At 39.7% G+C, this 21,067-nt stretch overlaps 1 protein-coding gene across 2 annotated transcripts in view; it reads left to right on the forward strand.

Annotated features, from left to right (window-relative positions):
• Positions 1 to 21,067, forward strand: part of CFAP54 (cilia and flagella associated protein 54) — a 305,843-nt gene that overhangs the window by 17,212 nt on the left and 267,564 nt on the right. For both annotated transcript variants that reach the window (XM_068561127.1, XM_068561128.1), the window contains exons 4-5: positions 9,441 to 9,612; positions 14,461 to 14,519. In XM_068561127.1, coding sequence (XP_068417228.1) covers positions 9,441 to 9,612; positions 14,461 to 14,519 — 231 coding nt within the window. The remainder of the gene's footprint in view (positions 1 to 9,440; positions 9,613 to 14,460; positions 14,520 to 21,067) is intronic.

Consider the following 21,067-nt stretch of genomic DNA (forward strand, 5'->3'; position numbering starts at 1 on the left):
TAAATAGTGGTGAGAGTGGACATCCTTGTCTCGTTCCTGATCTTAGAGGAAATGCTTTCAGTTTCTCACCATTGAGAATGATGTTTGCTGTGGGTTTGTCATATATGGCCTTTATTATGTTGAGGTAGGTTCCCTCTATGCCCACTTTCTGGAGAGTTTTTATCTGAAATGGGTGTTGAATTTTGTCAAAAGCTTTTTCTGCATCTATTGAGATGATCATATGGTTTTTATTCTTCAATTTGTTAATATGGTGTATCACATTGATTGATTTGCATATATTGAAGAATCCTTGCATCCCTGGGATAAATCCCACTTGATCGTGGTGTATGATCCTTTTAACGTGTTGTTGGATTCTCTTTGCTAGTATTTTGTTGAGGATTTTTGCATCTATATTCATCAGTGATATCGGTCTGTAATTTTCTTTTTTTGTAGTGTCTTTGTCTGGTTTTGGTATCAGGGTGATGGTGTCCTCATAGAATGAGTTTGGGAGTGTTCCTTCCTCTGCAATTTTTTGGAAGAGTTTGAGAAGGATGGGTGTTAGCTCTTCTCTAAATGTTTGATAGAATTCACCTGTGAAGCCATCTGGTCCTGGACTTTTGTTTGTTGGAACATTTTAATCACAGTTTCAATTTCATTACTTGTGATTGGTCTGTTCATATTTTCTGTTTCTTCCTGGTTCAGTCTTGGAAGGTTATACCTTTCTAAAAATGTGTCCATTTCTTCCAGGTTGTCCATTTTATTGGCATAAAGTTGCTTGTAGTAGTCTCTTAGGATGCTTTGTATTTCTGCGGTGTCTGTTGTAACTTCTCCTTCTTCATTTCTGATTTTATTGATTTGAGTCCTCTCCCTCTTTTTCTTGATGAGTCTGGCTAATGGCTTATCAATTTTGTTTATCTTCTCAAAGAACCAACTTTTAGTTTTATTGATCTTTGCTATTGTTTTCTTTGTTTCTATTTCATTTATTTCTGCTCTGATCTTTATGATTTCTTTCCTTCTGCTAACTTTGGGTTTTGTTTGTTCTTCTTTCTCTAGTTTCTTTAGGTGTAAGGTTAGATTGTTTACTTGAGATTTTTCTTGTTTCTTGAGATAGGCTTATATAGCTATAAACTTCCCTCTTAGAACTGCTTTTGCTGCATCCCTTAGGTTTTGGGTTGTCGTGTTTTCATTGTCATTTGTCTCTAGGTATTTTTTGATTTCCTCTCTGATTTCTTCAGTGATCTCTTGGTTATTTAGTAACGTATTGTTTAGCCTCCATGTGTTTGTCTGTTTTACGTTTTTTTCCCTGTAATTCATTTCTAATCTCATAGCGTTGTGGTCAGAAAAGATGCTTGATATGATTTCAATTTTCTTAAATTTACTGAGGCTTGATTTGTGACCCAAGATGTGATCTATCCTGGAGAATGTTCCGTGCGCACTTGAGAAGAACGTGTAATCTGCTGTTTTTGGATGGAATGTCCTATATATATCAATTAAATCTAACTGGTCTATTGTGTCATTTAAAGCTTCTGTTTCCTTATTCATTTTCATTTTGGATGATCTGTCCATTGGTGTAAGTGAGGTGTTAAAGTCCCCCACTATTATTGTGTTACTGTCGATCTCCTCTTTTATAGCTGTTAGCAGTTGCCTTATGTATTGAGGTGCTCCTATGTTGGGTGCATATATATTTATAATTGTTATATCTTCTTCTTGGATTGATCCCTTGATCATTATGTAGTGTCCTTCCTTGTCTCTTGTAACATTCTTTACTTTAAAGTCTATTTTATCTGATATGAGTATAGCTACTCCAGCTTTCTTTTGATTTCCATTTGCATGGAATATCTTTTTCCATCCCCTCACTTTCAGTCTGTATGTGTCCCTAGGTCTAAAGTGGGTCTCTTGTAGACAGCATTTATATGGGTCTTGTTTTTGTATCCATTCAGCCAGTCTATGTCTTTTGGTTGGGGCATTTAATCCATTCACGTTTAAGGTAATTATCGATATGTATGTTCCTATGACCATTTTCTTAATTGTTTTGGGTTTGTTTTTGTAGGTCCTTTTCTTCTCTTGTGTTTCCCACTTAGAGAAGTTCCTTTAGCATTTGTTGTAGAGCTGGTTTGGTGGTGCTGAATTCTCGTAGCTTTTGCTTGTCTGTAAAGCTTTTGATTTCTCCATCAAATCTAAATGAGATCCTTGCCGGGTAGAGTAATCTTGGTGGTAGGTTCTTCCCTTTCATCACTTTAAGTATGTCATGCCACTCCCTTCTGGCTTGTAGAGTTTCTGCTGAGAAATCAGCTGTTAACCTTATGGGAGTTCCCTTGTATGTTATTTGTCGTTTTTCCCTTGCTGCTTTCAATAATTTTTCTTTGTCTTTAATTTTTGCCACTTTGATTACTATGTGTCTCGGCGTGTTTCTCCTTGGGTTTATCCTGTATGGGACTCTCTGCGCTTCCTGGACTTGGGTGGCTATTTCCTCTCCCATGTTAGGGAAGTTTTCGACTATAATCTCTTCAAGTATTTTCTCTGGCCCTTTCTCTGTCTCTTCTCCTTCTGGGACCCCTATAATGCGAATGTTGTTGCGTTTAATGTTGTCCCAGAGGTCTCTTAGGCTGTCTTCATTTCTTTTCATTCTTTTTTCTTTAGTCTGTTCCGCAGCAGTGAATTCCACCATTCTGTCTTCCAGGTCACTTATCCGTTCTTCTGCCTCAGTTATTCTGCTATTGATTCCTTCTAGTGTAGTTTTCATTTCAGTTATTGTATTGGTCATCTCTGTTTGTTTGTTCTTTAATTCTTCTAGGTCTTTGTTAATCATTTCTTGCATCTTCTCAATCTTTGCCTCCATTCTTCTTCCGAGGTCCTGGATCATCTTCACTATCGTTATTCTGAATTCTTTTTCTGGAAGGTTGCCTATCTCCACTTCATTTAGTTGTTTTTCTGGGGTTTTTTCTTGTTCCTTCATCTGGTACATAGCCCTCTGCCTTTTCATCTTGTCTATCTTTCTGTAACTGTGCATGACTCTTTTTGAATTATGGTTTTCACAGGGTATATGCCCACTAGTGGGATTGCTGGGTCGTATGGTAGTTCTATTTTTAGTTTTTTAAGGAACCTCCATACTGTTCTCCATAGTGGCTGTATCAATTTACATTCCCACCAACAGTGCAAGAGGGTTCCTTTTCTCCATACCCTCTCCAGCGTTTATTGTTTGTAGATTTTTTGATGATGGCCATTCTGACCGGTGTGAGGTGATACCTCATTGTAGTTTTTGTTTGCATTTCTCTAATGATTAATGATGTTGAGCATTCTTTCATGTGTCTGTTGGCAATCTGTATATCTTCTTTGGAGAAATGTCTATTTAGGTCTTCTGCCCATTTTTGGATTGGGTTGTTTGTTTCTTTGATATTGAGCTGCATGAGCTGCCTGTATATTTTGGAGATTAATCCTTTGTCAGTTGCTTTGTTTGCAAATCTTTTCTCGCATTCTGAGGGTTGGCTTTTCGTCTTGTTTATGGTTTCCTTTGCTGTGCAAAAGCTTTTAAGTTTCATTAGGTCCCATTTGTTTATTTTTGTTTTTATTTCCATTTCTCTAGGAGGTGGGTCAAAAAGGATCTTGCTGTGATGTATGTCATAGAGTGTTCTGCCTATGTTTTCCTCTAAGAGTTTTATGGTGTCTGGCCTCACATTTAGATCTTTAATCCATTTTGAGTTTATTTTCATGTATGGTGTTAGGGAGTGTTCCAATTTCATTCTTTTGCATGAAGCTGTCCAGTTTTCCCAGCACCACTTATTGAAGAGGCTGTCTTTTCTTTCTCCATTGTATATTCTTGCCTCCTTTATCAAAGATAAGGTGACCATATGTGTGTGGGTTTATCTTTGGGCTTTCTATCCTGTTCCATTGATCTATATTTCTGTTTTTGTGCCAGTACCATACTGTCTTGATTACTGTAGCTTTGTAGTACAGTATGAAGTCAGGGAGCCTGATTCCTCCAGCTCTGTTTTGCTTTCTCAAGATTGCTTTGGCTGTTCAGGGTCTTTTATGTTTCCATACAAATTGTGAAATTTTTTGTTCTACTTCTGTGAAAAATGCCATTGGTAGTTTGATAGGGATTGCACTGAATTTGTAGATTGCTTTGGGTAGTATAGTCATTTTCACAGTGTTGATTCTTCCAATCCAAGAGCATGGTATATCTCTCCATCTGTTTGTATCAGTTTTAATTTCTTTCATCAGTGTCTTATAGTTTTCTGCATACAGGTATTTTGTCTCCTTAGGTAGGTTTATTCCTAGGTATTTTGTTCTTTTTGTTGCAACGGTAAATGGGAGTGTTTCCTTAATTTCTCTTTCAAATTTTTCATCATTAGTGTATAGGAATGCAAGAGAATTCTGTGCATTAATTTTATGTCCCGCTACTTTACCAAATTCGTTGATTAGCTCTAGTAGTTTTCTGGTAGCATCTTTGGGATTCTCTATGTATAGTATCATGTTATTTGCAAACAGTGACAGCTATACTTCTTCTTTTCTGATTTGGCTTCTTTTTATTTCTTTTTCTTCTCTGATTGCTGTGGCTAAAACTTCCAAAACTATGTTGAATAATAGTGGTGAGAGTGGGCAACCTTGTCTTGTTCCTGATCTTAGTGGAAATGGTTTCAGTTTTTCACCATTGAGAACAATGTTGTCTGTGGGTTTGTCATATATGGCCTTTATTATGTTGAGGTAAGTTCCCGCTATGCCTACTTTCTAGAGAGTTTTTATCATAAATGGGTGTTGAATTTTGTCAAAAGCTTTTTCTGCATCTATTGAGATGATCGTATGGTTTTTCTCCTTCAATTTGTTAATATGGTGTATCACATTCATTGATTTGCGTATATTGAAGAATCCTTGCATTCCTGCGATAAACCCCACTTGATCATGCTCTGTGATCCTTTTAATGTGCTGTTGGATTCTGTTTGCTAGTGTTTTGTTGAGAATTTTTGCATCTGTGTTCATCAGTGATATTGGCCTGTAGTTTTCTTTTTTTGTGACATCTTTGTCTGGTTTTTGTGTCAGGGTGATGGTGGCCTCATAGAATGAGTTTGGGAGTGTTCCTCCCTCTGCAATATTTTGGAAGAGTTTGAGAAGGATAGGTGTTAGCTCTTCTCTAAATGTTTGATAGAATTCACCTGTGAAGCCACCTGGTCCTGGGCTTTTGTTTGTTGGAAGATTTTTTTTTAAAATAAATTTATTTGTTTTACTTATTTATTTTTGGCTGTGTTGGGTCTTCATTTCTGCCCACGGGCTTTCTCTAATTGCGGCGAGTAGGGGCTACTCTTTGTTGTGGTGCGAGGGCTTCTCACTGTGGTGGCTTCTCTTGTTGCGGAGCACGGGCTCTAGGACGCTGGCTTCAGTAGTTGCAGCATGCAGGCTCAGTAGTTGTGGCTCGCGGGCTTAGTTGCTCCACGGCATGTGGGATCTTCGTGGACCAGGGCTCTAACCCGTGTCCCCTGCATTGGCAGGCAGATTCTCAACCACTGCGCCACCAGGGAAGTCCTGTTGGAAGATTTTTAATCACAGTTTCAATTTCAGTGCTTGTTATTGGTCTGTTTATATTTTCTATTTCTTCCTGGTTTAGTCTTGGGAGGTTGTGCTTTTCTAAGAATTTGTCCATTTCTTCCAAGTTGTCCATTTTATTGGCATATAGTTGCTTGTAATAATCTCATAATCCTTTGTATTTCTGCAGTGTCAGTTGTTACTTCTCCTTTTTCATTTCTAATTCTGATGAATTGTCTTCTCCCTTTTTTTCTTGATGAGTCTGGCTAATGGTTTATCAATTTTGTTTATCTTCTCAAAGAACCAGCTTTTAGTTTTATTGATCTTTGCTACTGTTTTCTTCATATCTTTTTCATTTATTTCTGATCTGATCTTTATGATTTCTTTTCTTCTGTTAACTTTGGGGTTTTTTGTTCTTCTTTCTCTAATTGCTTCAGGTGCAAGGTTAGGTTGTTTATGTGAGATGTTTCTTGTTTCTTGAGGTAGGATTGTATTGCTATAAACTTCCCTCTTAGAACTGCTTTTGCTGCATCCCATAGGTTTTGGGTCATCGTGTTTTCATTGTCATTTGTTTCTAGGTATTTTTTGATTTCCTCTTTGATTTATTCAGTGATCTCTTGGTTATTTAGTACTGTATTGTTTAGCCTCCATGTGTTTGTATTTTTTACAGATTTTTTCCTGTAATTGATATCTAGTCTCAGAGCGTTGTGGTCGGAAAAGATACTTGATACGATTTCAATTTTCTTAAATTTACCAAGGCTTGATTTGTGACTCAAGATATGATGTATCCTGAAGAATGTTCCATAAGCACTTGAGAAGAAAGTGTATTCTGTTTTTTTTGGGTGGAATGTCCTATAAATATCAATTAAGTCCATCCTGTTTAATGTATCATTTAAAGCTTGTGTTTCTTTATTTATTTTCATTTTGGATGATCTGTCCATTGGTGAAAGTGGGGTGTTAAAGTCCCCTACTATGATTGAGTTACTGTCGATATCCCCTTTAATGGCTGTTAGCATTTGCCTTATGTATTGAGGTGCTCTTATGTTGGGTGCATAAATATTTACAATTGTTATATCTTCTTCTTGGATTGATCCCTTGATCATTATGTAGTGTCCTTCTTTGTCTCTTGTAATAGTCTTTATTTTAAGGTCTATTTTGTCTGATACGGGAATTGTTACCCCAGCTTTCTTTTGATTTCCATTTGCATGGAATATCTTTTTCCATCCCCTCACTTTCAGTCTGTATGTGTCCCTAGGTCTGAAGTGGGTCTCTTGTAGACAGCATATATATGGGTCTTGTTTTTGTATCCATTCAGCCAGTCTGTGTCTTTTGGTTGGATCATTTATTCCATTTACATTTAAGGTAATTATCGATATGTATGTTCCTGTTACCATTTTCTTAATTGTTTTGGGTTTGTTATTGTAGGTGTTTTCCTTCTCTTGTGTTTCCTGCCTAGAGAAGTTCCTTTAGCATTTGTTGTAAAGCTGGTTTGGTGGTGCTGAATTCTCTTAGCTTTTGCTTGTCTGTAAAGGTTTTAATTTTTCTGTCAAATCTGAATGAGATCCTTGCTGGATAGAGCAATCTTGGTTGTAGGTTTTTCCCTTTCATCACTTTAAATATGTCCTGCCACTCCCTTCTGGCTTGCAGAGTTTCTGCTGAATGATCAGCTGTTAACCTTATGGGGATTCCCTTGTATGTTATTTGTTGCTTTTCCCTTGCTGCTTTTAATATTTTTTCTTTGTATTTAATTTTTGATAGTTTGATTAATATGTGTCTTGGTGTGTTTCTCCTTGGATTTATCCTGTATGGCACTCTCTGTGGTTCCTGGACTTGTTTGACTATTTCCTTTCCCATATTAGGGAAGTTTTCAACTGTAATCTCTTCAAATATTTTCTCAGTCCCTTTCTTTTTCTCTTCTTTTTCTGGGACCCGTATAATTCAAATGTTGGTGCGTTTAATGTTTTCCCAGAGGTCTCTGAGACTGTCCTCAATTCTTTTCATTCTTTTTTCTTTATTCTGGTCTGCGGTAGTTATTTCCACTATTTTATCTTCCAGATCACTTATCTGTTCTGCCTCAGTTGTTCTGCTATTGATTCCTTCTAGAGAATTATTTAATTTCATTTATTGTGTTGTTCATCATTGTTTGTTTGCTCTTTAGTTCTTCTGGGTCCTTGTTAAACATTTCTTGTATTTTCTCCATTCTGTTTCCAAGATTTTGGATCATATTTACTGTCATTACTCTGAATTCTTTTTCAGGTAGGCTGCCTATTTCCTCTTCATTTGTTTGGTCTGGTGGGTTTTTACCTTGCTCCTTCATCTGCTGGGTATTTCTCTGTCTTCTCGTTTTGCTTAACTTACTGTGTTTGGGGTCTTCTTTTCTCAGGCTGCAGGTTCGTAGTTCCCGTTGTTTTTGGTGTCTGCCCCCAGTGGGTAAGGTTGGTTCAGTGGGTTGTGTAGGCTTCCTGGTGGAGGGGACTGGTGGCTGAGGCTGGATCTTGTCTTTCTGGTGGGCCTGTCCACGTCTGGTGGTGTGTTTTGGGGTGTCTGTGACCTTATTATGATTTTAGGCAGCCTCTCCTAATGGGTGGGGTTGTGTTCCTGTCTTGCTAGTTGTTTGGCATGGGGTATCCAGCACTGTAGCCTGCTGGTCATTGAGTGGAGCTGCGTCTTAGCGTTGAGATGGAGATCTCTGAGAGAGCTTTCACACCGTTTGTTATTACGTGAGGCTGGGATGTCTCTGGTGGACCAATGTCCTGAACTTGGCTCTCCCGCCTCAGAGGCTCAGGCCTGACACCTGGCCAGAGCACCAAGACCCTGAGCACACAACAGGCTGAGAGGCTTGTCTGCTCACCCAGGGAGAGGACTCTTACCTCCCACTTCTGATTGGTCACGAAACCCCATTGCCTCAGGCAAGGCTTAAATCTTCCCATTCTTTTTATCCCCCGTTGCAGAACTCCATTTCAGGGCTCTTTTTTCTCAGGACAGCCTCAGAGGCCTTTGATCTCTCCTAGCTCCTTCATGTAGCTTTGTCCTCCGTCTGCTTTGCATCTTTGACACTTTTGTCAGAATTAATTTCTAAAGTGTAAATCAAATAATTGTACTCCATTGCTCTTTGGATTTGCCGTTTAGCCGTAGTCCATATTCCTTGCAATGGTGTGGAAGCTCTCCATGTTCTGACCATGGACCACCTCTACAGCCTAATTTATCTTAAACCTTCTCATCCAGCTTTAAAAAAGACTTTCAAATCAGTGACCACAGCAAGCACCTCAAGCATCCCTAACACTGTGTGTGCCTGGAATGCTTTTCCCTCTGTCAAGAGCCTTGTCTTCCTCATCTTTGACTCCCTGTTGCTTAGAGTGTGGCAAACAGAGGTTGTCAACAAACATTTGCTGAAGGAATTGTGTAAATGGTAATAAGTACATCTGAATTAATATGTTAACATGCCATTGTGGGGCTTTACAAAAATTGATTCAATTCTATATTCTTGGAAGTAGGATTTTGTACTTTTTTTTTTGCTTTTGAAAATTTTTTTGACTAAGGAACGGTGATCTTAACTAAATGAATGCTTTGAAGAAACCTATTTTACCGTGTTTCTTTCCATATGTTAGTCCAATAAGGCTGCTATAACAAAAATCCAGAGATTGGATGGCTTAAACAACATTTATTGCTCACAGTTCTGGAGACTGGGAAATGCAGGATCAGGGTGCTGGAAAATTCAGTGTCTGGTGAGGGCCTGCTTCCCCCTGTGTCCCCATATGGCAGACGGTGAGGTTGCAACATATAAATTTTGGGAGGACACAAACATTCAGTCTACTGACCTCTACTAATTTATTGAATCAATTAAGAAGAATCGTTTCCATTTTAGTTTTGTACATTTCAAGAAGTGCTTTCCTAAGTTGCATAAACGTTATTTATATTCTTTTTCTTTTCCTCATGTGTTTCAGTTTCATGCTTTAAGTGGCAGAAGTATTTGCAACTACCAGCTGGTCTGTGACAGTGACATGAACCTGCAGAATAAAGAATCTGTGGCCCAGTGTCTGCATATCTTGTCCTCCTTAAGGCTCATCATGCAGGTGGCTTTGCCACAGGAGCAACTTTGCTGGATTATATTCAATGGTATATGTCAGTGTCTTTTATTTTTCATTGTGTCTTTCAGAAAGGTGTTTAAATACTAAGTTTGACGGTGACTTGATTACCTTGTGGTTTAAAACATGTTCATTTCCTCCTAGGGGCAAGATGGGAATAAAGATGCAGACCTACTAGAGAATGAACTTGAGGATACGGGGAGGGGGAAGGGTAAGCTGGGACAGAGTGAGAGAGTGGCATGGACATATATACACTACCAAACGTAAAATAGATAGCTAGTGGGAAGCAGCCGCATAGCACAGGGAGATCAGCTCGGTGCTTTGTGACCACCTAGAGGGGTGGGATAGGGAGGGTGGGAGGGAGGGAGATGCAAGAGGGAAGAGATATGGGGACATATGTATACGTATAACTGATTCACTTCGTTATAGAGTAGAAACTAACACACCATTGTAAAGCAATTATACTCCAATGAAGATGTTATGTCCTAATAGGATACTTGTGGGCTTTTTTACATTTTTATTACATTTCAGTTTGTCCTTATGAGCAGGGACTTATACAGCACGTCTGTGGGTTTTCTGCTCAAGGGAGGGTCAGAGGCTGTGGAGATAATCAGTTTCACGTATATACAAAATAGAGACCACAGTTAGTAAGTAAATATAAATGAGGAAGGATCGGAGGACAGGTTGGATTGTTTCTAAGCATCATCCATTTATTGGTCCTCTCCATGAATACTTTGGCCAATGACCAGGGCTTCCTATGCATCAACCTTCTCCTCCTACTTGTTTTTGAGTGAGGAGCTCTGAGAATGTGCATGTATGTATGTGTATAGTGTATTTACATACATATATATGCATTGTACAGATACACATATATACATGTATACGCATTATATATGTCTCATGAAATGAATCTTATCTATCAAAATGTAGTATTTGTTTTTTCCTTTTAAGACTTACAATTTAAATTCAACTAAAATTCTCTTTAAAGTTACAATTTGAAGTTACGATGAGGCGCCTGATGAGTTGCCTACGGTATTGTTTTCTGGATAACATATTCCTAAAAGAAAAATAATAACAGTGTGTTCTGTGTGCCTAAGACCAGGGCAAAATAACTTGGAAGAAAACATATTGGATTTTCTCTCATCCATGGCAACTGACAGTACATTTCCTAGCCTTTTCCTTCCTTGCTCTCCCCAAATAATTTTTTTGACATTTTGATTGTAATTAGACCTTACATTTGCTACCAGAGATGAGGCTGACTCTGGAAGACATTTTTCAGTCCAGTGATTGTTAAGCTTTTGTGCCTCCTCATCCTCAGAGTTGCCACGGCCATCTCTCCACCTGAATTGCTCACACATCTTGGCAGGGATTGAGCAGGAGCAGAGCTTCTGTACTCAAGAAGGAGTGAGAGGCCTGAGGGTTGGGCCCTGCAGTCAGGCTTTGCTTGAAATGTGGAAATGATGCAGCATGACTCCCTGTCTGAAACCCTTTTCAGATCACACACAAAACCCCCCAATATTCTTTTTTTTTTTTTTTTCAAATGTACCATTCATTCTTATATTTATTTATTTATCTATTTTTGGCTGTGTTGGGTCTTCGTTTCTGTGCAAGGGCTTTCTCTAGTTGCGGCGAGCGGGGGCCACTCCCCGTCGCGGCGAGCGGGCCCCTCACTATCGCGGCCTCTCTTGTTGCGGAGCACAGGCTCCAGACGCGCAGGCTCAGCAGCTGTGGCCCAGGGGCCCAATCGCTCTGCAGCATGTGGGATCCTCCCGGACCAGGGCTCGAACCCGTGTCCCCTGCATTGGCAGGCAGACTCTCAACCGCTGCGCCACCAGGGAAGCCTGCCCCCCCAATATTCTTAAAAAAAAAAAAGATTGAACGATTTCTGTATCTTCTACATCCTTTTTTTGGTGCGTGCTTTTTCCTTATACATATGCATCGTGTTCTAGATTTTATCCTGTTTCCTAAATATTTTTCAGCTCAGCACTATGGTTTTAGAATCTAGCCGTGTTGCTATATGTAAACCTAGTTTGTTAACTCTGTCTGCTGAATTGTGTTTGGCAGATACCTATACACCCGTAGGGATGGCCACCTGGTTTGCCCTGCCTCTCTAACTGCACAAATAATTCTGCAGTGAATATCCTCGCCTCTGTCCTTTTATAGACCTGTGTGAGAGTTTTCTGGGACTTATGCCCAGGAGTGAGGTTCCTGGATTGTGGGAGGTACATATACTTAGTGTCATTAACTGCTGTTCCTGTTTTAGTTAATTCATCTCAAACTTATTAAGTGCCAGGCATTGTTCTAGATGCTAGAGATACAGGAGTGGACGACAGACAAAAACCCTGTTCTCATGCTTACACAATGCTTCAGGGAGGTGATAAACAAATCAAAACTAAATGATGTATCAGATGGTGATGAGTGCTATGGAGGAAAATAAAGCCGAGAAAGGGGTTAGGGAGAGCACTGGCTGGGCTGCAATTTTATTTTATTTTTTTTTAAAGGTGTATTTATTTATTTATTTTATTTTAATTTTTTTGGCTGCATTGGGTCTTCGTTGCTGTGCACAGGCTTTCTCTAGTTGCGACGAGCGGGGGCTACTCTTCGTGGTGGTGCGCGGGCTTCTCATTGCGGTGGCTTCTCTTGTCGTGGAGCACGGACTCTAGGCACATGGGCTTCAGTAGTTGTGGCACGCGGGCTCAGTAGTTGCGGCTCACGGGCTCTAGAGCGCAGGCTCAGTAGTTGTGGTGCACAGGCTTAGTTCCTCCGCAGCATGTAGGATCTTCCCAGACCAGGGCTCGAACCCGTGTCCCCTGCATTGGCAGGCAGATTCTTAACCACTGCACCACCAGGGAAGTCCCGGGCTGCAGTTTTAAGTGGAATGGCCAGGGTAGGCCTCACCTGAGATGAGATGCCGTTTGAGTAAACACCTGACTGAGACATCTGGGTGTTTGGGAGAAGGGCATTCCAACTGGTAGATTAACAAGTGTAAACAGTTTGTAGTTTTAAAACTTTGGAATTTAAGTCATGAAAAAATAAATTGACCTGCAGTCAATTTCTCAAAATACATTTGACCTTTCCAGTTAGACGATAATCCTCTTTTAATTGACTATTATACACACACACCCTTGTTTTTAAGATATTTAACCAATCTTGGTTCTTTCACAAAATCTAACTGGGTAAATGAATGTTGGATAACATCTGACATCTCAACTAACCTGAACCCAACTCATTTGAACCCTCAAATAGTCAAGATTATTTTGGTGGTGGCTATCTTAGATGAAAAAGAGTCACATGACAAGGCAGTAAACTCCGTATTAGGGATTTGGTTAAAAATTAAACAAACTTCCAAAGATAGCCTGAGAACGTAAAGATTTAGTCTGTGCTCCGTTTTGTACCCTGTACTCTCTCCATCGGGCTCCTGCCGTGGAATCTGTGAGCCATGCCAAGATCCTGAACCATCAGAGGAGGATTCAGTTATAGTCAGGATGCACTAGGGCTGCAAAGGTTAAAGGCACATCTTTGAAACACAGAGGGCCCTTGTTATTCTTGAGGGCAGTCTCCCGGGGCTTTCTGAAATCCTGCAGCTCCCATTGCTGAATGTTTGTCTGGGCTTCTGGCTTACACCTGAATCACGTGTTTTGTGGAGAGTCATGTATTTCCTATGCATATCCTTACTTGGTGACTTTTTTTTTTTTTTCCCTAAAACCAGTTATACAGTCGGGTCAACAAAGCCAAGTCGAGATGAGAATGCGGAGCTTGAGCTCTTACTAGCTGAGTGGTTTTTTCCCCCAGTGGATCTTACATGAGATAAACAACTCTCTGTCATGGGAGCAGGCACACTAAGACTGTGGGGGACTTGTATTCTCTGTGAACTTTCTGGTACTTTAAGTGTTTAAGATTCTATTCAATACTTTTTGGTCACTGGTTTGTGTAATGTTTATTATGCTTGCAGATGTATTTTAATCAAGGGATGTGTGTTTTGGAGCAGATGCTGTTTTCTCAGAAGCTTTTAAAGTTTAAACATGAACATAGGATTTGGAATTGTTGAATTTTGGTGGTTATGAATTTTAGATCAGATATTTTATAGAAAATATTTAGATTGCTTGTCATTATAATTACACGCCTTTTTAAAGCATGGTATTATACTGTCTTTTGGGTTATGTTTATAGCCCGATAATGTCCTTTGTATACAGAAGGATATATGGTGATGTCATTCCCCACTCGTCCTCCAAATGCTGCCACCAAATGAGTCTTCTATCCTCATTTAATTAATGGCTTGATTTAAAAAAAAAATCATACTTGAATGATCTTAAATAGGAGTTGGAAATGGCGTTTTTCATTAGAGTGCTTATGGGATGTACCTTAATAATGGGATACATATTATATGAGACAGTGAATGAATATAATACAACCTATTATGCATTATGAGTTTTAAATTATGAGTTTCCTTTTTGCGTATTGTGTGCCATCTGATTAAATGTGTATTCTAGTCTTATTTGGAGATAAATCTTCAGTTTTTCAACTGTGAGGAAACCATGGGAACCCATAACATTTTATATGAATTAATAAAACCACAAAGTACATAAATTATGCTACTAAAATACTCTTTTGTTCAATATATTTCAAAACTTAAACTGCCTTTAAAATGAGACTAAAAGATTCCTGTATCAACATACTTAAAATATGGTCATATTAGTTCTTTCAATAATTTGGCTACAAGTTACAAAAAAGTTTATAATAATTATAACTCTCTGGCCATTATCAGATTTTCTCATGAGAAAATCACTTGTTTTGGGAACTACCAACTTAAACTGCAGAAATTGGAATGTAAAATTTCATCATTTGACTGTAAAACATGTTAATCTTTTTCTCCATCTAGGTACCGTTTACATTTACACCATTTGCAGAAAACTGATGATCATAGGTCACTCTTCTAAGGTATGGAATTTACTGACAAAATATCTTCCCCTGTAATTCCTGGCTTTCTTAAGACTTTTGTTAGCATTGCATGCTAAACAAAGAAAATTTGTGAATTATATAACAAAATTTAGTGAATTTACATAGGTTTACTGTTTTTAGTTTTCCTTTAATATGATCATGTAAAAATGTAGACAATAAAGTATTAATGAGAGGAAAGAATTTCTAAAATTGATAGGTATTTCTCCAGTGTCCTTCAGTCTCTCAAATTAGTCATAACTTGTCAATATGTTACTGAACATCCATCTGATAACTATATCTCTAGGTAGGGTGGCCATCCATTCTAGCTTGCCCAAGACAGTCCTGTTTTATGCCTGTTGTCCTGGAGTAATTATTAGTAGTGCCTACTTTCACTTTTAAAAATGTGCTGGTTTGGATGATAAACTACGGTTAGCCTGTCTATGTCTTGTTATGGAGCTTGGACTGCATTTTGCTTGAAGAGCTGGACTGTACTTATGGTCCAGATACTAGTTGGGTGAACAAACTCCTAAACTCTGTCCCAGTTATGAGCTGACTTTGTCTTACAGTAAGATTCTCACTGACCAGTACTCACTGCTTAGTTTTAGCTCGAGGAAGTGGCTGACACTTCTGTTGACTTCCTTACCATGTTGGTAGCACTTCTGTCTGCAGGAGACATATTTATTCCCTGCGTTCACTGTCTAGTCATTGGAATGTAGGCCAAGAAGGGAAAATATGCTCTCCTTGAGACCATGCTTGAGTTCTTTCTGGCATCTGCAACACTACTACTTTAGCTTCTCTGTTGCAGGCAAAACCTTGCTCTGAATATTCTAACGCTCGGGACAGATATTTTTTCCCTATTTCCTCAAAACACAGCCAAGTATCTTAAAAGTTGACAATGCTTAAAAAATAGATAGAAGCAAAGATATTTGCATGCTTAATGGATAACATTAATTGGGTGTTCTCCTTCTGTTTTGTTCCTTGCATTTAAAAGCTCTATTACTGACAGTGACTTGAACAAACTCTCTGCCAGCTTTTTGAGTGTGAATTAAAATGAGGGGAGGCTGTCCTGTGTATAATGTAAATTTGACCTACAGACTATTCCAATGATTCTCTATCCAGTTCCAGATGACTTCCTAAAAAGAATTTGCAACCTCCTGTTGCACTTGCTGTAGCAACAAATACTGCTCCATGGAGCCATCATAGTTTGGTCTGCTTATAGCTTTTGTCTGGCAAAACTTTGAAGGGCAGAGATGTCTGTGCCAACATTTAACTGTTAATGTTTGTACTTGTTAATGCTGAGAGAATTTTAATTGAACATGATAGTCATCTTAGAATAATTCCTGATTTCTACCCTTTGTAAGACATCTTCTCTCCCCCTCATATAACTTGAGTTTCTCTCTGACAAAATAAGGAAGGCCTGAAGGAGGATCGTTCTATGTCCCAATCTTGTGGGACGGGAGTGGGGGGAGTGAGGAATGCAAGAATTTGGGGGTGGTGGGTGGCTGTACAGTTGGCACTTTCAGATCGGGATGAAATTCTTTCAGTTTGTTCAGTATGATAAGTTTCAAGGAAATTAATTTTCACCCTGAAATTCACAAACCCTCAGCTGACGAGTTGATTCCTGAGCTGAGACTATAAATGGACTCGATGGGTCCATTTAATGGGGACAAGCCCTTGGCAGTCCAGCCACGTCTGAATCCTCCTGATTCTGTAGCTACTTTAGAGTTCAAGTCTGTTACAGCAAAAGACAGAAGGAGTAACGATGTGGAAGCCTTAGGCTTTTCTTGGTGTCACCCCAGAGCAATCTAAAGTCCTATTCCTATAGGAGCTGGGAATTATGATTACCATGTGTTATTATTATTGAATCCCTACTCTGTGTTAGGTACTGTGTGAAGCGCTTTGCATACACAATAATGCCATAATAGTCTTATGAGGTGGGCACCACCACCATCACTGTCCTTTGTTGAATGAATGCTTATCGTCTCTAAGGTATGCTTCTAAGCACTTTCGCATATTATCTCATTTAATCCTCACACCAGCACTTTGAGAAGGTGCCATCATTACCTTTATCTTATAGACGAGGAAGCTGAGGCTTAGAAAGGTTAATTCGCTCAAGGTCACACATCTAGTTAGAGATGTAGCGGAGGCCAGAGCCAATGCCACCCTGTACTGCCTCTCAGCACCATTAGAATAAGGCGTGTCTGTTGGCATATCCCATGACCCACCCTATTTTGGTTCATCTCCGCAAATGGAGGAGTTGTGTGGGAGCTCCTGATACAATGTTGAAATATTTTCTGACATGACTGAAGGCATCCTGAAGACCAAGACTGGCCAGGGCTTTTCCCCGAATGGGAAGCACTTTTGTACTGAGGCAGGTCACCAGCATAACCTTAGAGAATGGAGGGAGGGCAGTTCTCTAAGCCTCTTTCCCTAAAGACATAAGACAGTTTGCTTTCCTTTATGGTAAAAGCTGTAGTTTCTTCTGAGGCATTTACAACTGTAGTATAGTACTCAGCAAACATTAAAGAATTCGGGGGCTTCCCTGGTGGTGCAGTGGTTGAGAGTCTGCCTGCTAATGCAGGGGACACGCGTTCGAGCCCTGGTCTGGGAGGATCCCACATGCCGCGGAGCGGCTGGGCCCGTGAGCCACAACTGCTGAGCCTGCGCGTCTGGAGCCTGTGCTCCGCAACAAGAGAGGCCGCGATAGTGAGAGGCCCACGCACCGCGATGAAGAGCGGTCCCCGCACCGCGATGAAGAGTGGCCCCCACCTGCCGTAGCTGGAGAAAGCCCTCGCGCGAACCGAAGACCCAACACAGTCAAAAATAAATAAATAAATAAAAGTAGCTATAAAAAAAAAAAAAGAATTCCTTCCCATAGTGGTGTTCTAGAGATCCCTGGAAGAGACATCACTTTAAAAAAAAAAAAAAAAAGAATTCGGTAGAATCTATTCATTCTAAGAAAATGTTGATTTCTGTTTCCCTTTACTATAAAACTGAAATAGTTTGGTAAAGTGTGTGGCTTGAACAGTGGTTGTCAGATCAGTCCACATACCGTTACATAAACTTCAAGTCCAGACTTTGAAATGCTTCTCAGTGTTTTCCCTCAAAGGGTATGAGTTGATATAAATGACGCTGCAGTGCCATCCTGTGGCTCAGCTGATTAATTGTGTGTGTGTTTTTCCTACTTGACACCTGAACCATGCTTTTGCTAGGCTCCTATAATATGGTTTTTCAAAGTTGCTTTTTTTTTTTTTAAATGAAGGCAGTAGTCCTGCTGAAATCATCAATTTTTTATTAATAGAAATAATTATTTCTTTCAGGGGCAAGAAAAAATGCTACAAATTAAGAGGGTTTTTTTTTTTTTTTTTTTTGGAAATGGCATTTCATCTTTAAAACCTGAATGATGGTTTCTCAGAGCCCTAAGTGGGATGATGGCTTTTCTCCTTTTTGTCATAGTTTCCCTATGTAGTGGGAAGAATCCTGCTCCACTTGGGAATCCAGAGACCTGAATTTCAGCCCCAGCTCTGTCACTTACAAGTAGTTTAGTCTCTTGGAGTCAGATTAGGTTACTTTTAAGGTCCCTTCTGGCACTAAAATCTGTGATTTAGGGTCTTTGATGTTAAGTCTGAGGCCAAACCCAGATATCATGTGAACAGCTGTTCACTGATGCTATTTTTACTTTGAAATGTGAAATTTCTAATACCAGGAATCCTGAGAGCTTTGGAAAGACGTGGATATAAAGGGGGGAAATTTATACATGGTTTAATTCCACCTCCCCCAAAATACAACAACCTGAATGTAAAAATCCACAATAAGATTTCTGTGCAGCAGATACGAGGAACTCAAGAGTTTTGATGACTGTTAATTCCATATCAGTTGTGTGGCAAAATCAGCAAACAATGACAGCAGCAGCAACGAAAACAGCAATAAAGCGACCCCAGGCCAACTTAGTAGAGATATAGTGTCCAGAACCAGGGAGGGGGAGTTTCCTTTCACTGTGGTCTAGTTACACACTTTAAAGGGACTTTGGCAACCTGGAGCAAAGCCGCGGAAGACCAACCATGATGGGAAAGGGAAGTGCAGTCCTGGGAGGTATAGAAGTGCTTGGGGATCTTTATCCTGGAGAGAGAGCTGGGGGAGAGGGCAGGCTGCATAGGTGCTTTCAGATTCGTGGAAGGCAGTGATTTGCAAGTTGAGTTTTGAGTGGTCTTGTGCTGTTCCAGAAGGCATAACTAGGATGAATGCACCGGAGGTGTATCAAGGTGGATTGCATTTCAGATTAAAGAAGTTCATGTTTAGAATTGTCTTCTTATGCCACATGGCATGTTCCTTGTTACTGGAGGTGGGAAGTCATGGGCAGGGAAGGTGTGGGACATCAGGTGGTGGTGCTGATGATGTTGGGGAGGGGATGAAATTAGATAGATTTTCAGCCCTTTTAGCCTGTGATTACCTGAAGTAGGTCCATGTTTAGCATCATGAACTGAAACTTTTCAATGGAGGTCAGTCAGTCAGCAAAGATTTGTTGCATGTTTACTACATGCCAGATAAAATTCTGGGGGCTGGGGATACAGTGGTGAACAAGACAGACAGGGCCCTTTCCTAAGGTGAACTTGCATTCTAGTGGGATGAGCTTACATTCCCAGTGGATAGCAAAGGATATTACAAGTCTGTGTCAAACCCTGCTCTGCTTCCAACAGCCCCCTTTCCTCTGGACTCAAAATTGACCAGACGGTGGAGAATTCTGGCTTTTCAGCCTTCTTTTTTCTTTTAGATGTCCGCTGAGCTGCTTGCACACATGTTATACACATTGTCTTTGAGGGCTCCAAAGATGGTAATAGGGTCTGAATGTTACCAGTGTTTCATCTGTTTTTACTGTTAAATGCTTTGTCAGTCTGATGGGTTTGCTTTATACATGTGAAGCTCCTGGACCTTTTTGATGATTTGCCTTTTCACATTGGGTTTGATGACTATAGACTTATTTTTCCTTAATTATTTCCTCAGTTATTGAAGGCTGAATTTGTTATTGGAAGAGGAGCTTTCTTCTGTTGTCCAAATTTATTATCATTATTTTCTTGAGAATCTAGACTACTTGTTAACTCTCCCTTGGTCGTTTCTGCTGACTTTAGGGTTGTTCAGTGAATTCATTTAATAGCACTTGGGAATATCTGCTAGGTACCTGACACTGCTCTAGATGCTGGGGATATAATAACAAAAAAGGCACTGTTCTTATTTTCAAAGAGATCAGAGTAAGGTTTTGGAATCACACACAGGAGCATATTAATGCAATTGGATGTGACATATAAATGTGTATGTAAGAGTCTATGTAAATTATATACAGTGTATAGATGCACATGTATATACATACAGCACAATTACAGGAGAGACAGAACTGAAGCAAAGGTCATTTCTCTTTAGGGACGTTAGAAGAGTCCTCTTCAACAGCTAGTTCTCTTTCCCCTGCTCTCCCCACCCCCCCTTCTCCTCTTCCTGTTCCTCCGTCTTCCCCATGCTCCCCCTTCCTCCTTCTTTGTCTTCATTGTCATTAGCAAAGCTAACACTTAGTATGTGTTTACTGTGTTCTGAGCACTCAGCATGTATGAATGGAAACAATCCTATAAAACAGTTACTGGTATACCTATTTTGCAGATGAAGAACCTGAGGCTCGTGGAATTTAATTGTCCAAGTACCACTGCTAATAGTGGAGGTAGAGTTTCAGCTCAGTCTTATGGGGAAGGAGAGAACAGAGTGAGCAGAGATGCATATTTGGACCATTAAGATGTTTTGTGGAATGGAAAGTATTTTGGACCAGCTTTAAGTATACTATGCAAGGTCAAGAGTAATGGGGGGTGGGGTCGGGGAAGGCAGGGACCAGGTTGTGAAGGGTGTTTAAATGCCCTATAAAGGAAGCAACCGCATAGCACAGGGAGATCAGCTCGGTGCTTTGTGACCGTCTAGAGGGGTGGGATAGGGAGGGTGGGAGGGAGACGCAAGAGGGAGGAGATATGGGGATATATGTATATGTATAGCTGATTCACTTTGTTATACAGCAGAAACTCACACACCATTGTACAGCAATTATACTCCAATAAAGATGTTAAAAAAAAAAGCCCTATAAAGGGTTTGAACTTTGTTATATAGGCAATAGGGAGCCATTGAATGTTTAAAGCACAAGAGTGACACAACTCAATTTGCATTTTAGAAGGATAACTCTGGTGGAGTAAGGAAGATGCATAAGGAAGCAGAGTATTTAAGAAGATAAGGAGACAAGTGAGGAAGTATCCCAATAGTCCTGGGAGACTGCTTTGTTAAGGCTGATATTTCCATGGATAGAATTTAGAATTTGATATTCTGAGATACTTTGCTCATAGATTCTTATTTCCATCCCAGTAATAGTTCTAATGCAATATGTGGAGCAGAGACCAAATTTCTTCTAATATTCAGTCAAGTGAAGGGCAATACAGTCCATTTACCATTTAAAATTTTATTTTTTAAAAATTTTTATTGGAGCATGGTTGATTTACTATGTTGTGTTAGTTTCAGGTATACAG

Source organism: Eschrichtius robustus, chromosome 13, assembly GCF_028021215.1.
Source record: "Eschrichtius robustus isolate mEscRob2 chromosome 13, mEscRob2.pri, whole genome shotgun sequence".
Lineage (NCBI taxonomy): Eukaryota > Metazoa > Chordata > Mammalia > Artiodactyla > Eschrichtiidae > Eschrichtius > Eschrichtius robustus.